General features: G+C 42.8%; 2 protein-coding genes across 2 annotated transcripts in view; one reads left to right on the top strand and one right to left on the bottom strand.

Moving 5' to 3' along the window:
* Positions 1-476: 476 nt before the first annotated feature.
* On the top strand, positions 477-9083 carry LOC136426512 (dual oxidase maturation factor 1-like). The gene is made up of 9 exons (XM_066415177.1): positions 477-649; positions 1076-1133; positions 1559-1693; positions 2372-2470; positions 3101-3254; positions 4946-5157; positions 5647-5778; positions 6435-6517; positions 7578-9083. The coding sequence occupies exons 1-9, from the start codon at positions 482-484 to the stop codon at positions 7668-7670; spliced, it is 1134 nt and encodes a 377-aa protein (XP_066271274.1). The 5' UTR covers positions 477-481; the 3' UTR covers positions 7671-9083.
* A 2054-nt stretch (positions 9084-11137) lies between these two features.
* Positions 11138-16843, bottom strand: part of LOC136426511 (putative ammonium transporter 3) — a 13727-nt gene continuing 8021 nt past the window's right edge. Inside the window, exons 7-12 of the mRNA XM_066415175.1 lie at positions 15900-15959; positions 15396-15472; positions 14495-14604; positions 13136-13249; positions 12578-12709; positions 11138-11713 (exon numbers count right to left, since the gene is read on the bottom strand). Of these exons, the coding sequence (XP_066271272.1) occupies positions 11345-11713; positions 12578-12709; positions 13136-13249; positions 14495-14604; positions 15396-15472; positions 15900-15959 (862 nt within the window). The 3' untranslated portion in view covers positions 11138-11344. The remainder of the gene's footprint in view (positions 11714-12577; positions 12710-13135; positions 13250-14494; positions 14605-15395; positions 15473-15899; positions 15960-16843) is intronic.

Genomic DNA, 16843 nt, shown 5'->3' with positions numbered 1-16843 from the left:
GGGACACCATGCGGCTTCGGGACCCGGACTTAAGATCAACGCGGGAACTGGTAACAAATAGACGCAGTGAACTAATCATGCAAACATCTTGCTACCTATTACATTTGCCAATTTCTATCTTCATATTGTCTTTGCAGATTTAAACACTATGTCGTCGAGTCTGTACCAGGCGTTCCGAGTGGACGGAGGCCCGACCCAGTACGCGGAGAACCGGACTCCTCAGTTACTACGCAGAAATTGTTTCAAACTGTTTAAGTTACGCTAAGATCCCAATCGGTACCCCACCAGGACGTTGACGGGCTGTTTGTATCTTAACACTTTCTGGCCCCGCGGGACACCATGCGGCTTCGGGACTCCCGGACTTAATATCGACGCGGGAACCGATAAAGAATAGACGCCGTGAGCTAATCGTGCAAACACCTTGCTACCTATGACATTTACCAATTTCTATCTCTATATTGTCTTTTCAGATTTAAACACTATGTCGTCGAGTCTGTACCAGGCGTTCCGAGTGGACGGAGGTCCGACCCAGTACGCGGAGAACCGGACTCCGGTCACCGCCGACGTGCTGGAAGTCGGCCTGGTGTTCGCCATCGCGATCCTCGCCTTCTCTTTCCTCGTCATCCTGCCGGGCGTCAGGGGGATGCAGGTTCGTTTGTTTGTTTGTTTACTTGTTGTTTTTCTTTTTTGAGGGTACGCGCGCTCGTGTGTGTGTGCGAGAGAGAGAGGGGTTGCATGTGTGTTTACGTGTGTGTTAGTTTGAGTGTGTGTATGTGTGTGTGTGTGTGAGTGTGTTTGTGTGTGTGTGAGTGTGTGTGTGTGAGAGAGTGTGTCTGTGTCTGTGTTTCTGTCTGTCTGTCTGTGTATGTACGTTTGTGGTTGTGTCCGTGTGTGGTTGTGTGTATATGTGTGTGTATATGTGTGTGTGCGTGTGTGTGTCTGTGTATTAACGTGTTTGTGTTGGTATGTGTTTGTGTTCTTTGTACGCTTTAACTTATGATTAAGCTACATCATCTTTTCAATTTCTAGAAATGCTATGAAATTTTAAACTAAATTTTCTATCTCTTCTGCACAGAGACTGTACTTCGCCGTCATGGTCTTCTTCAGCATCTTTGTCATGGCCACCATCATGGGTGAGTATTTATCCATCTCTTTATCTGTTCTGTTTCTATTTGTCGCATTTTGTCGTAGTCTATGGCAATCACAAAGAAGCGAGGAGAAGCTGAATTCACTCTCGGTAACATTCCTCCCCCTTTCCTTTACTCCTTCCTTTCTTCCTTCCTTCCTTCCTTCCTTCATTCATTCATTCATTCAGTCAGTGATTCTCTATCCCTTCCTTCCTTCCTTCCTTCCTTCCTTCCTTCCTTCCTTCCTTCCTTCCTTCCTTCCTTCCTTCCTTCCTTCCTTCCTGCCTTCCTTCCTTCCTTCAGTCCTTTATTCATTACATCCTTCCTTTTCTCATTTATTCATTAATTTCTCCATTTAACTATTCCTTCCCTTCCTCCTTATTTTCTTCACTTCTTAATTTCTTAATTCCTTTATTTCCCGACTCCGCCAGTGAGTAACTTCGGGATGGAGTGGGAGAAAGCCGAGGTGCACACGAAGGTCCAGTACAAGGCCTTCATCGCTGAGGAGATGGACGGCATGGTGGGGGTCAAGATCGGGCTCAGGGCGGTCAACATCACCCTAAAAGGTAGGACTGACTGACCAATATAACGTTCGTGATTTGCTTGTTTGTTTATTTGTTGCTGCTCTACTTGATATACATGCATCTTGTGCAAGCGTGTTAGCAATAATGTGCATTTCTGCTTCCGGGGCAGAAGTTTTGATCCCGGCAAATGTTACGAAGGCCTAATCTCCAAACACATGCAAGGATTCACCAACTTTTTTGGTGGTTTACGCCTATTTCACAACATTAAGAAATACCAGCAAAGAGTACAAATGTATGCGCAAAACACCAAGAATGATCCGGATCCTTACATCTGCTTGGAGATTGACTAAGGCCCCATTTCCACTAAATGGGCTGCATTGAACAACCGAGACTGTAATTTGACCCATTGCTGTATAAATTGAAAATACACAAACTTTAAAAAATTGACTTCATTATCAGTGATACTGTCAATGAGATTTTTCGTCGCTCAGCGGCTGTCCCCTCATGTTGAAAGGGGAGCTATCAACCGACCTGAACATTGGTCATGACAGAAAATGTTGCAGTATCTGACAGCGTCTTGTTGTGACTAGTGCCGATTGAGAAAGTTCAAAAGCTATTTTGGATAGATTTTCTTTTGATGCAAGTATGGTTACCGTAGAGTGAAAACTTCCCATTTGAAAAAGAACGAATTTGAATCCTACATTTCTTGTCTGTTGCCAGGTTCTGGAAAAGGAGCGCTCGCGAACGAAGAAATAAACTACAACGAACGGTTCCACTATGGACAGGACGGACAGGGGAGGATCGGGTTCGGACCCTACGGTGAGTCTGAAAAGCTAATGCTTACTCCTGGATCTGTGTGGTCTCGAATAAAGTTCTAAACAGGAACTACATGCGGCTACAAGCGTCTTGTCTGAAGATGTGGCGTGAGTGTGTACGGTTGGCTTGAGGTTGTCCTTACTATTTACCTGCTTACTCCTTGATCTGTTGTTATTCCCCTCAAAGCTATCTATAAACACTGAATACAGCAAGAAAGTTTATCAGTGTTGGTAAGAAATAATATGAAAAAAAATTATATTTACCTAACCAACACTGAAATAATTGGGCCATGTTAACGGAATGGACCCGTCTAATGCAACTTGAGATGAGACGCGAGACACGTGACTGCGGCAACTGCGTAAGTGCCAGATAACCTATGTCGACCCCCGTCCCTGAAAGAAGTTTAACTATTTCAGAAGGTCAGAAGATCTCCAGATGTCAGAAAACGCTTGATCTACTACCCCGCCTCATGATGTCGTCTTTGAGAAATCAAGTGAAATATTCGCAAAAAAAATCTATTTTGTATACTAAGATTTTATCCAGTAGCTTGATTAGCTATTTTTGGCATATCTTATTACCTGGATGTGTAACCTTCCTCAACATCTCAAGTGAAATATTCTCTATCCCGCACAGCGAGCCTGATCAATCGCGAGTTCCGGGCGGCCCAGTTCCGCGGCCTGCCGTACCCGATCCTCTGGGTGGCCGAGTACTTCACTCTGGACGGGGAGGACATCCGCTGGCACCGCAGCTACCGACTGGCGGGATACTACACACTCATCATGCTGTGGTACGTTACGGCTTCATGTACTATGTCCCATATATTCAAATGAATAATATGCAAACCCCATCCTCTGGGTGGCCGAGTACTTCACTCTGGACGGGGAGGACATCCGCTGGCACCGCAGCTACCGACTGGCGGGATACTACACACTCATCATGCTGTGGTACGTTACGGCTTCATGTACTATGTCCCATATATTCAAATGAATAATATGCAAACCCCATCCTCTGGGTGGCCGAGTACTTCACTCTGGACGGAGAGGACATCCGCTGGCACCGCAGCTACCGGCTGGCGGGGTACTACACACTAGGGGTGGGTACCGGTACCGTGTACCAGTACAAAACCGGTATTTCTTAATGGACCGGTCCAAAAAAACCGGTCCGTAAAAAATCAGTGGACCGGCCTATGGACCGATTAGAAAATTCATAGTACCAGGCTACTTGCAGGCGGCAACATAACTGGTCTAAGAAAATACAGAACAGCAGATTTAACGAGTCATTTTCGAAGACGTTAGCTGTGAATCATATAGAAACACTTAAAGGATGAGTAAACAGACGGCCAGGAGAGTATAGTTATAATCTTGAGACAAAGTGCAAACCTAAGAAATTATATCGTTCCAGACATGACGTTTGGAGACTTTTACGTGTGTCTCGCTCTGCTCTGCAAAATATGATGTACTGCGACACTACTATAATCAGGTACAGGTACAGGTCCGGACCTGGACCTGACCCTCTGGACCTGGACCTGGACCGGACCTGAATTTTATGTACCGATACCCACCCCTACTACACACTCATCATGCTGTTGTACGTTACGGCTTCATGTACTATGTCCTATATATGCAAATGAGGCATAAACATAATATATCTGGACATGTATTAGGCAGCTACCGACTGGTGGGATACTACACACTCATCATGCTGTGGTGCGGTTCTATATATAAAATCCCATTGTCATCCCATACTACTACACCGTATTGTATAAGATAGACTACTTCACCATATTGTATAAGATAGACTACTACATAATATTGTATTAGATAAATTTAGATTGGTTAGCCTAATAGAATGTTATCTATGTACCAGTGAATGCCATACTTTGTACCTTGTACAATTGTTGTGCAATAAAGTTATTATTATAATAGATCTAGAGCTATTTATGGTTCCAGGGGCGCATGCGCAGTGAAATGCATTGTGGGCAATGTAGCGTAGTTGAAAACCTCTTTGACATAAACAAACACGTCGTCTAGACATGTGTCAAGCATGGTCTAGAACCGGGCATTACAACATTTTACGCCAAGTGATGTTTGAAGCTACATAACAAAGAGACTTTCCTCACTCCGCCCAGGTGTAAAAATGAATATATTGTTCTCTGTGCGTGACACTGTTAAACTAAGTTATGAAAAACTTGAGTGCAGTGCCGCGTCGTCCTTGTCTGTCCAATTAAACGAAGTAAAAAGAGAAAGAGAGAGAGACTACTTAGTACTGCCGTATTTGAAGTCTGGTCTACAGTAGTTTGTGGCGATAATGAAGTATCTTAATCTAAATTTGCCTGCAAGATCTACTAATTGGGACTTGAATGTCGATCTGAACCAGCAGGCAAGATATAATGTCAAAAGCTTTCATGTGAAAATGCACTGGTATTGACAAAACAAGGTGACAGTTTAAATTGTTTATTTCATTGTTTTCTTTTTGCAGGACCGCCTTCCCCCTGTGGATCATCACCAATATCCTGTTCTGCATGTTCATCCGGTACGGAGCCTACTTCATGATGCTGACGGGCGGGGTCATGTTGCTAGGCAACGCCCTCTTCCACTTCCTGCGGTTCGGGCCGGTCCTGGCCGTTCCCATGGGAACCGCGACGCTCGTGTTCCACTACGGCTGGTGCTTCTGGCTTAACCTGGTCGTCGGTAAGAGTTCTTTGCGCATGCGTGACTATGACGTAGCACTGTCCGCCATGTTGGGTGGTTAAACTTGAAAGTTGCCAGGCGACTTTGAATTTGTTTATATCATTCCAGTCACGTATCATGACATCAAACATATGGACACAGGTCTGGCTCTAGATCTTTCATACTAAAAAAAACAACAGCCTGGCGGTTGCAATATCACATACATAAGTTTGAAAGACTTTAACATGCCATAAAACAAAAAAAACATACATTGCTTTGAAACATTTATACTTACTAACATCAGCTTTCAATGTTTAAAGTATACCAAAAGCCAATAACTTACATTATGTATTTCAGCTGATTGGGGCCGATTGGGGTCGAGGGATAAATATCATTCAATTCAATTAATCATGTGCTGTTGCAGACACAATTGTCAGCTATAAAATGGTTGCGTTTTCCAAGATTGTAAGGTATTGTGACGTTTCCTTCCTTATGTTTTTTCTCCTCCAGGTTCCGTGACTTTAGTGCTTGGAGCCGCCATCTTGTTTCTGGACCTCCGCTTTCCTGACGTCACGTCGACGTTCTTCTCCGTGGGGTCCGACCCTGACGAGTATTACACCGTCAAGAAATCTCTAACTAGAGGTAAGACCAGCAAAGTACTAGAAGAAATGTTTCCTAATACAGCAGATGGCAGACTCCAGGGGGGATTGGAGTATTCCCGTTTGGGACAATAATACATGCATTCCTATGGGGAAGTTGGCAGACATTAGGTGTCATTATCACAGGAACCAATGATTCTGACCAAGGAAACTTACCCTCAAATTCTAACCTGTTCTGTAGACCTACACCTATCAGAATAAGGAGAATTTCTATACGGCTATTCTCCGGGGAAACACCCCCGAGCGAGAGCACTAGAGTCAGTCCATTTGCATTAAAAGGGCCCGCTCACGACCATTACACTATCTCCCGGGGACCCAGAAGGCAAAAAGATGGAGAAAGGTCGTTTCTTTCAACAAATTCTACAAGTATGAAGTCTTACCTACCCCCTCTTCATCCCTACCCAAACTACTTTGCCACACGTACAGCCCAATACGATATTTCAACCTATTTAACGTTAACGAACACCCAGGCAAAACTATTCATGACTAACAGAACTGGTTTTGTACCAGACAGAGTTGGTTAGACGCACAGACAGACACGTGCACAGACAGAAAGACACGCACAGAAATGACAACAAAGCCTGATGATAATAATTAAAAGCAACCTATAACGTCGACATCTGTTGTTGTTCATCCCAGGATTGGCTCCGACAACAGTCTCCTTGCCGGCCATTTCTGAAGAAGTTGCAGAGATGAGTGAACAGAAAAGTGATAGCACCATTGTAAGTGGATATTAGACGAAACCTTCTTATCTGAATTTGCATGTTTTCTTATTCCATCTGGTTCATCAACGATTGAGTGACATCTTCAATTACTGGCTATGTTGTTGAATTGAATAGACATACAGTACATGTAGTACAGTTACATAATATTCTCTAAGCAGAGGTTGCTTTGGAACAGCCGCCCACGAAACAATCTCCGAACTTGAAGAGTAAGCTTGAAAGATCATAGGTACGGCCAGTACAATACCCATAGCGTAATGTAAGACGTAAAACGGGTAGGTTCATAGTAGCCTCTACCAGGCTCCACAGGTCGCTTGGAAAATAGTTGACATTGGCCAAATAGACGAATAACATGCAAGATGAGTGGGTCCACCAAAGAAGTAACACTTTGCGACCTAAAGTATAGGTCGCAAACTGTAACTTCTTACATAGACTAAAAGTGTTCCTCGCAAACGTCTGTCGTCTGCCGAATAGCAGGATTCTGGGTAACGAATATGGCGGCGGGAAAATTCACCGTAGTGCCGTAGCCATTGGTTGTAGCAACAAAGAGGCGTTTTAATTTGATGATTAATCACACTTAGAGTCCAGTTGTAGGTTTGCAAAAGAGATTCTAATAAGTTGTATTGTAAATAATTGTGTTTAGCAGGAAGCGGATGTGACATTTGTCTTATAAACCAGCGAACAACTATGTACATATAATTCTCCCACGAAGCCCTCAGACTGTGACAATAAGGGACGGAGAGTTTTTAACGTAGCCAACTTCTAATGCATGGTTATCGAAGCTTTTCAGACAGTGTTCTGAATGCGTTAGTCTGTCAAGTTTGCATTTCTAGCGGTATTACTGATGTTGCATCTAGCACATATCCCTAAACACCCCGTTTTCGAAAAATCCCGAATTTCAGTACCCCGCGAATTTATGTTACCCAACGTTACCAACTCCTCTGGCATGTTATCCGTCTATTATGGCAATGTCTCCTATTTTTTCAGTGACCTGTGGAGCCTGGTAGAGGCAAGGTATATACTAGAAACCTGACGTCTGTTGTTTCTGCTATTCCTACAGGCTCGTCCCCACAGCGGTAGACCGACCTCCGGACTCGCTGTGTTCCAGAAGCCCCGCCGTAAAATAATGGCGGAGTCTGACATACCGGTCTGAGATTAACTATAAAGCCCCAATCTTATCCCACTGTCCTATTTCCAATCCGGGGCCCGGCCGGGCAGCTTGTTGGAACGAAAAATATGATATAAACGACAACAAAAGAGACAAAACGTAAAAAAAATCTGCTAACTATATATTGTGCATTTTCTTGATATGCATTTTTTTTCGTTTTCACAAACAGCCCGGTCAGGCCCCGCTTTTATGCTACAGTCACATTTCTAAACCGGGGCCCGGCCGGGATGCTTGCGGAAACGAAAAATGAAAATGTAGATCAATAAATATAGACAAATTATGCTGATAAGTATTCTTCTAACATTTTGTGTGTTTTTGTCTTTTTTATATCATACTTTTCGTTACAGCAAACTGCCCGGCCGGGCCCCGGTTTGGAAATGTGACCCTAGCATTAGAAATGGGACTGTAGCATTACTGGCCTCGCTGCGTACTAATCTAGGTTTGTGTTACCCTTGACTTTATGATGGGAATATCATGCAAAACGTACAAATATGACTAAAAAGGCAACAAAACACACAAAGCTTCAAACGAATCGTTCTTTGTCGATGAAATTCGTTGAGTGCTTTGCCAATTCTATCGGCCGCAGCGACGCCGCCAGTGTGCCGCGGGTCCAGTGAGAGGGGGGCTTAAAGAAACTATGAACTGAGTTGAGCACACCACGTGTGTGTATGTGCGTTAGTGTTTACATCAGTATATTACTGACACGTTGCATATATTTTGCAAACAAAATACAGTAAAGCCTTTACTAGTGTCATCTGTATACGGCAACATTCTAGTATCAATGGTACCTTTCATTATTTTTCTAATTGAGTAAAGCATGATAAGCCTGTTTATAGTAACTAATAGTGCTGCGTACCGGTACCGTGTACCGGTACTGTACCGTAAAAATTTATTAGGTACAGGTCCAAAATACCGCATCATGAAGTACCGGTACTGTACCAATATACATCTACACCAAGTATGTGCATATTTTGTGACTGATCTCCTGGCCTCATGCAACACCAAACGTGACCAAAGTGACACCTTGGGACACCGTAACTAATATGCAACAGATCATTCAGGCAGGCTGGGGATTTGATAGAAAGGTCAAGAGAGTTTGGCGGTAGGAAACCTAGTACGTCCTTTGAATAAAAATACTGACTAGTTGAAACAGCTTATTCATGTTTCTGTCATTATTAAAGATATTCAGAAAAAAACTTGTTAATTTTTCAAATTGTTCAGGTACAGGTACAGGTCCGGTCCTGTACCTAAACTTTTGTACCGGTACCTGATGTTACGTTTAGGTACGCAGCACTAGTAACTACCTTTAAACTATTTTGTTCAAGTCCATTGAGCGGCCAATACAGACATGTTCGACTGTATCGTACAAAGTTGTTACAAGTGTAACAAGTTTTTGGGTGTTTTTCGGGGTGAAGTAAAATGTGCTGTTTGTACCAAAGAATCATTGTTATATATAATAATTTGATACTTAATTTGCAATTCATTGCCCGAGGGCTCATTACAACAAGAAACAATGTATAGAAAAAAGACACAGACATTGCAAATTAACAATATTGAACTATTCTAGCAATTGCTACGAAATGCAAGCTTTTTTTGTTTGACTTCTTTTTTGGAAGCAATGTATACACAATGGTGAACCATCTAACTTGACTATGTGTATATATCTTATAGGATATGCTGGGAGAAACGTTTTAGAATATTGTGTGGAAAAAAAAGTAGGACGCTTTTTAAAACATCTTATCTAACGTTGGTGGGTGGATATTTATTTGAACATTTTGTGAACGAAAGGGTAGAAGGTGTATACAGTGGTGGTAGTGCATTGTCTTGATTTAACTTTTTTACTACACGAAGTATTATTACCAAATGTAACCGCTTACAAAGTTTTAAGATCACGAAACAATTGAACCTTTTTTTGTCTGTTTGAGACTTTTTCACTGAATGCATGTATTTATTGCATGAATAAATGATAGATTTACATTAAGAAAACTTAATGCCTGGATGCCTTACCTTTATCAACGTATCCTACACTATAGTCTCTGAAGACAATATTTTGTATATTGTCTTTCATTATTTCATACATGTTTATATCACTACACCACAAAAAATGATTATCTATTCAAGTGAGTCAAGCGATGGTAAAGGATTACATTGGGATATTTATCTCACTCATGTCATTGTATATTGCATGCTGTATATTATCTTATGAGGTTAATTTGGTACAAGGTTTTACATACCTCGCTTTAACGCCTGGCCTCGAGAGCAGGCTTCGTGCACGGCCAGCAGGATAATTAGAACAATACGTATTCAGCACTATTAAAATGCCCGCCGCAGAGCCTGCTATGAAGGCTATTCTCCAAGCAAGCAGACATGTAGCAATCGTGCTTGTTTTGTTGCGCATTTGGCGGAGTTTTGTACATTTTCAGGATTTTTTACGCTTTTGAAATTTTACATAAGATACAGATACGCATATAACGTTGGGTAACCTAAATTCGTGGGGTACTTAAAGTCGGGATTTTTCGAAAACGGGGGTATTTAGGGATATGTGCTAGATGCAAAATCAGTTATAACGCCAGCAATGCAAAGCAGATAGACTAACGTATTCAGAACACTGGCTGAAAAGCTTCGATAACCATGCATTAGAAGTTGGCGACGTCAAAAACTCTCCGTCCCTTATTGACAGAGTCTGGGGGCTTCGTGGGAGAATCACCCAGCACGGTTGTTCGCTGGTTTATAAGACAAATGTCACATCTCCTGCCTGCTAAACACAATTATTTATAAGACGACTTATTACAATCTCTTTTGCTAACCTGCAACTGGATTCTAAGTGTGATCAATCATCAAAACTCCTCTCTGTTGCTACAACCTACGGCACGTGTATTTTCCCGCCGCCATATTGTTAACCAGAATCCTGTTGTCAAGCAGACGACAAAGGTTTGTGAGGAACACTTTTTGTCTAAATGCTGCGTGTGATAGTGGACTGAGGAAGATATTTTCCTCAAGGAACACATGGACATAGTGGTATTACCATTGCTACGGCATCCAGCTAACTTCCCATGAATAATGTAACGTTACACGTTGCCCGATGATGACGATGGGCCGACTTTGAGTGAAGTTCTACCGACTCAACACACGGGTTGTTCCCGAACTGGCCTGATGTGTGCGGTACGGCCGTTTTTTCGTGTATTTTTTTTTACTTGGACACGTCTATATCCATAGCACTCTCCTCAAGCCAAGGATAGAACGAACAGCTGCTGTATAAAATGTAATTAGCGGTAAGATATTCAAGACGAATCTTCTCTCCCGAATTAATGTGCCCCCCTGTCCGACAGCACCGTAATTGTGCGTGCGGCGGACGGTAGTTTGAAGTTGAAATATTATGGTGTCAGCACGACTAGAGACAAAATCTACCATATATATGATTAGTGCAAAGATAGTACATGATACTGACAGAATAATAGAAAAAAAGGATGGTTTATTGTTCTGCTAGATTGATTTCAGTCAACCATTATCGGAAAAATCCCGAATTTAGGTTACCCAACGTTACATAAGATTGTACCTGTCGGGTATTAGTAAAATGCGTTAAACAAATCCACACAAACGTACAAAAAATACGATGAAAACAAGACCGACTGCTACATCTGCTTGGATATAAACGGAGGCTACCCTACAACGATCTTCGGGTACAGCGGCCCACCGTTACTATCGGGTGAGAAGTCGTACACCGGGCGGGGGTCGTCGACGCCCAGGCCGCCAGACAGGCCCTTCGGCTCGCCCGTGAGACTCATCACGCTCTGCGGGCGCTCTCTGAAACTCCGGCGGAACGAGAGGCGATGGAGGCCTAGCCGCTTGCCGAGACTGTGCGGTCGCTTCGAGCGGCGGACCGGGCTCCCCCTAGCGAGGGGAGTCGGAGGGCCGTCCTCGCCATCCGAGTCGGTAAGATCCTTACCGGACGCCTCGATGAACTCCGGCGGGGGGCTGTCGTCTGGTGAGCCGACGCCGTGCTCACAGATGTCCGCTCCGATTAGCTCCTAAAATATACGAATTTTGAAACACATCAATACTTGGTTTCAATCAATTCAATTTCATTATGAAACCAAACTTGCAGAAGTACAGTAGGTATACTAAGTATATGTACGTCTGAACTCGATATTCTTACATATATTGTTTACAAAAATCAAAATACTGTACACATATACATCACAACTATATACATAAATCACATACATGTACATGCATAAGACTGACAATGGCATGTTCCTAACAAGCTGACTTATCAAGCAAAATTAAGAGTAATAGAGTCTTATGGAAGGAATGAGTCACTGACCATAATGGGGAAGTCGACGTTTTTGTGTGATGTGTCTGGTGCATGCATGGCTGTTAAAGGCATCAAGAGCATTTTATGAGGCTTGAAACTTGAATGAAAAAAACTCAAATTTCTAGTCATTCCTACACATAGTAAGTTTTAAATAACGCCATACCATTACATACTGACGTAAAAGGAGCAGAGTTACGATGTCGTTGTGTGGTGAGAACTGATAGAAAATCCAAGCCCTGATAGACTGATCATCACAATTAGCGGTTCGACCAATGAGAGAGTGACTGCATGTCCGTCAAATATTTGGTATCGGTCTATTTACACTAGGCGCGTGAAACTAAAAGATGACCATGTAGCTTATTTTAGTGCCACTTTTGAGCACTTTTCATAAGAAATCCGCGCGCAAATGTGGTAGACATTGACATTAAATGTCAATTTCATAAAGATTACAGCATCTAGAATATTCCCAGTTTTCAAGGCTCATGAAATGCTCTGGGTGCCTTTAAGGTAGCAGAACACAGTATTTCGCCTATGGTGATTTGCATGGTTAAGGACCCCAAAGTGAGAAGTCACTCACCTCCTCCAGAGACACCCTCAGGCCGATGGTTTTGTCGATGGCCTTCAGCAGGATGAATGACATGATGGAGGCCCAGCTAATGAACGTGACAGTGCCTAACGTCTGCACTCCCAACAGGTAGAACCCGCCTCCCTAATGAGGAGATAGGAAGGGAGGAATGAATGAATAGATGGATGGATGGATGGATGAATGAATGAATGAATGAATGAATGAAAGAACGACCAAACATAGCCTGTGCATCTAGTATGTAGAACCCTTCTCCCTGGTGATAATATGAGAAGGAAGGAAGGAAGGAAGGAAGGCTTGAAGGAAGGAAGGAAGGAAGGCTTGAAGGAAGGAAGGCTGGAAGGAAGGAAGGAAGGTTTGAAGGAAGGAAGGCTTGAAGGAAGGAAGGAAGGAAGGAAGGAAGGAAGGGAGTAAAAGCTTAATGAATACAAAGACGAACGAATTCGAACATAGCCTGTGCTTAAAGTATGGAAGGAAGGAACAAATGAATGAGTAAATGAAAGATGATTGAATAGATGAAAAAGTAGAGGTAAAAGGAGCCTTGAGACGTACCTTGAGGAGCCCGTCGTACCTGCTAACGCCCTCCAGGTTGTCCACGTGCCCGAAGATGCCGACAGCCAGGATGGCCCAGACGGAGCACATGCCGTGTACGGGAAAACACCCCACCTGGGGATGCAATGTGAATACGGTAATTAGCTCGCTATCTTAAAGGGCGTAAGACACCAATGACATCAACATTAAGAATTTCCTGAAATTACATACTTTACTATTGTTTAATAACATAGAAATTTTCACAACATATTCACACTTCGGATGTTATTAAACATCGAACCATGAAAACATCATACCTCCAGCTTTTGATTCTTCCCACCAGGTAATTACACTAATCAGTGACTTACCTGCTCATGTCGTCACAACGAACATGGCAGCCTATTTGGAACTTTGCACAACGGCTCGGAAAGAACGTTATTTTTAACAGAAAACGAAATAGATATTGTTATGTCACGATAATTAAGCACTGTTTGCTCGTCAAATAATGTTTTTCGCAAGCCATTGTGTAAGGTTCCAAACCGGCTGCCGTGTTCATTGTGACGTCATGAGCAGGTATTAGTCACTGATTAATGTAATCACCTGGTGAGAAGACCAGATAAGAATAAAGAGCTGGATCCATGGAAGTATGGACTCTGATGGTACAATGTTGAATAACATCAGAAGGGTGTGTATTTGTTTTAAACGTTTATATTCCTTCAATGATGCTATTCCTATTTCAGATGATAAGAAAATGTTTTATTTTGGTGTCTTATACCCTTTAATCTATTATAACTGCCGTGCTCGAGTCTCTTTCGTTCTCTTTGGTCAACGTTGCGCCAGATTTGCACCCGTTGACGTTGTCTTTGGACAAATATGTTCGTTTATTTACCATGCATTCATTCCTTCCTTGCACGGGAAAACATCCCACCTGGGGAGGTTAGAATAGAGGGTTCGCACCCACGTGACTGTGACGTGAGTATTGTCCGCCATGTTGGATGATTAAACTGGGAAGTTGCCAGGTGAATTTGGGGTTGTATGTGATTAGAATGGGACCATGGGACTTGCCTCTTTGACTAATTTCTTTTAAAATACCGTTTTCATATCAGATATTTCTAAGCTGCTAACATGAGACTGACTTTTCCGATTAAACAAACTAGCATGGTAACTGTGACGTCACATGCCGATTTTCTTGCATGGTAATGATAACCAATCGAAATGATAACCAATCGAGCGATTGATCGATCAACCAATCGATCGAACGACCATCGATCGATCGATCAACTTATTGGTTTGTTTGTTTGTTTGTTTGTTTGTTGAGACTTGATTGATTGATTGATTGATCGATTAATTGACCGATTGATTGATTGATTGATCACCCACCGGGTCGTCTATCCGCAGCTTGACCATCATCTCGGTGCCGACGCACGATACGAATGATCCCACGGCGCCGATGATCAGCCCCTCCCACGGGTGCGCCAGGGCGCAGATCCCTGCGTACAAGCAAAACAAGATTGGCAATGAAAAAGACATTGCCATGGCGACGGCAGTTGTTGTTTTCAGTTTTAATGTACCCTGTTTAGTGCACTGATAGGTGGTGCTGTTTATACTATACCATCACTCCATCACTCACATTCCAAAGAATCCTGTACGATTCCTAGAATTCAAAAACAACAAGCAGAAGAATAGGTACCCCAAACGCTTAGTTCACAATTTGAAAAAGAGGCCCCGCCAGTTAGTTTACGGTCTTTTTTTCGCTTTTTCCACCGGGACAATCACATCCTGTCTGTTTACAGCAATGTGCCAGGGCCTTAAAACTTCAGAGCAGCCACGTAGAACATTGATTACAAGTAGATGCTCATAACTGTAGTCCTAAGTATACTATAATCCTAACCCTAAGTCTCACACTAGTTTCATATTTACAAAGTATTTACATGGTGTTAATCATGACTTATTAAGTTAAGGAAGTCCCATAGCCATTTGAGGTATTGAGGCAGTGGGTTGTTATCAACTGTGTCTAGGGCACAGTATTGGAAAGCTGAGCCCTACCCTCTATTTCCACCGCCTTTTACCTCCCCAACCGAAGTAAGGTTTCTACACCTGGATGAAGCGTGGAAAGTCGTGTCATGTCAAGTTCCTTTCCCAAGGGCATAACATCGGTGGCGTCAGGGGATTCGAAACTGGGACCAAGGGTTCTGGGCCAAACACCCTGTCGTTACGCCATACGACCCCACTCAATAATAACTATACATGCAGCTCTAACCATAACCATGACCATATATACCTGTGACGCCGACCAAAGCCCCCAGAATGCCGTTGATCAGGTAGGATATGTCAAACTTCTGGTTCTTCGTGACGTAACTGTTTGTTAGACATAAAATTGGAAAACAAAACCCATGTGTTATTTCCCGATTGTTTCTGTGTAATCTAATTTGGAAAGTATTTGCAAACGTCTGGTTTTCATATTTATTCTATCCAGTTTTAAAGATTAGATTTATTCCTGTTTTTTATTCCTGTATTTTTTCCCTGTATTTTGTTCATCATATCATATTTGTGTCTTATATTTACATATATAATTATATCAACGGTTTATACAGACATTGACACATAAGAAACCTGAAACAACATTGCATCCAACGATACCTTATTGTACAACCGGATGAATTACGCAGCCTTACAATCCACAAGGATTATACAAACAGGGAAAACTGGGATAATTATACAATTATACTGGGATAATTATACAATTATACTGGGATAATTATACAAAACATCATTATGCTTATACCTGAGCACGACGGCCACGATGCCTCCGCCCATGGATGCAGTAATGGTGGACACTGCCGACCTACAACAAGAGTTCTGTCGTCAATAAAACACGTCAATCTCGCGAACGAAGGGTTTGAAAGGATGACATCGCCCCTGAGGCGTCGCGTAGAAATTGAACTGTCCTGGATATGACGTCACGAATAAACAAAAACCCCGTGCTGACATGTCCCTATAAAGATCATCTTTTGTCGGATAAGGTTTCGACTATCAAGGCAAAAGTACACAAAACACTTGGTATCGTCGGCGGCGTGGCGTCGGCTTGGCGTAACGGTTAGAGCGTTGAACTCGGAATCAATAGGTCCCGAGTTCGATACTCACCATGCCCCGACGTTGTGCCCTTGGGAAAGGCACTTTAAACTACCTTCCCGCGGCCGGACGGTGGAGTGACGCCCACCGAGCCTATTCGGCTAATCTGTCAAACTGTGTGCCAAAAACCACACTGCGGATTTGGTTCCTTTGGAAACTGTGTGCCAAAAAACACACTGCGGATTTTGGTTGCCGATGTGCCAACATCTAGCACATTTGCCACTGAGAACCGTTTTTTTTTTAAACCCTTGGTATATAAGTACACCATTCCATTAGGTGGCGATCGCGCTGTGACCTCGGTGCGACCAAATTTGGATTAATGGAACCTTTGACTTCATAATTTGAATATCATGCAAAATGTAAAAATATACCTGAAACAAGACGACAAAGCACATTCAGAAAGTATAAAAAGAACCGCTTTTTATCTTCGACATACGTTGAGCGCTGTGTCAAAATTTTGTTCGCCGCCTCAGTAGAACGGGGGTATTTTCACCTGTGTTTTTTTTTTTACAGATCTTCAACACGCTCCAGGGGCTGAGGATCACCAGAACCGACTGGAGGGTCTATGCCGAGAGCAGACCAGCCTGGCGAGCCCTA

The sequence above is a fragment of the Branchiostoma lanceolatum genome, chromosome 2 (genome assembly GCF_035083965.1).
Source record: "Branchiostoma lanceolatum isolate klBraLanc5 chromosome 2, klBraLanc5.hap2, whole genome shotgun sequence".
NCBI classification, from domain to species: domain Eukaryota; kingdom Metazoa; phylum Chordata; class Leptocardii; order Amphioxiformes; family Branchiostomatidae; genus Branchiostoma; species Branchiostoma lanceolatum.
The sequence above is the reverse complement of the archived record's forward strand: the minus strand, read 5'-3'. Positions and strand labels throughout refer to the sequence as shown.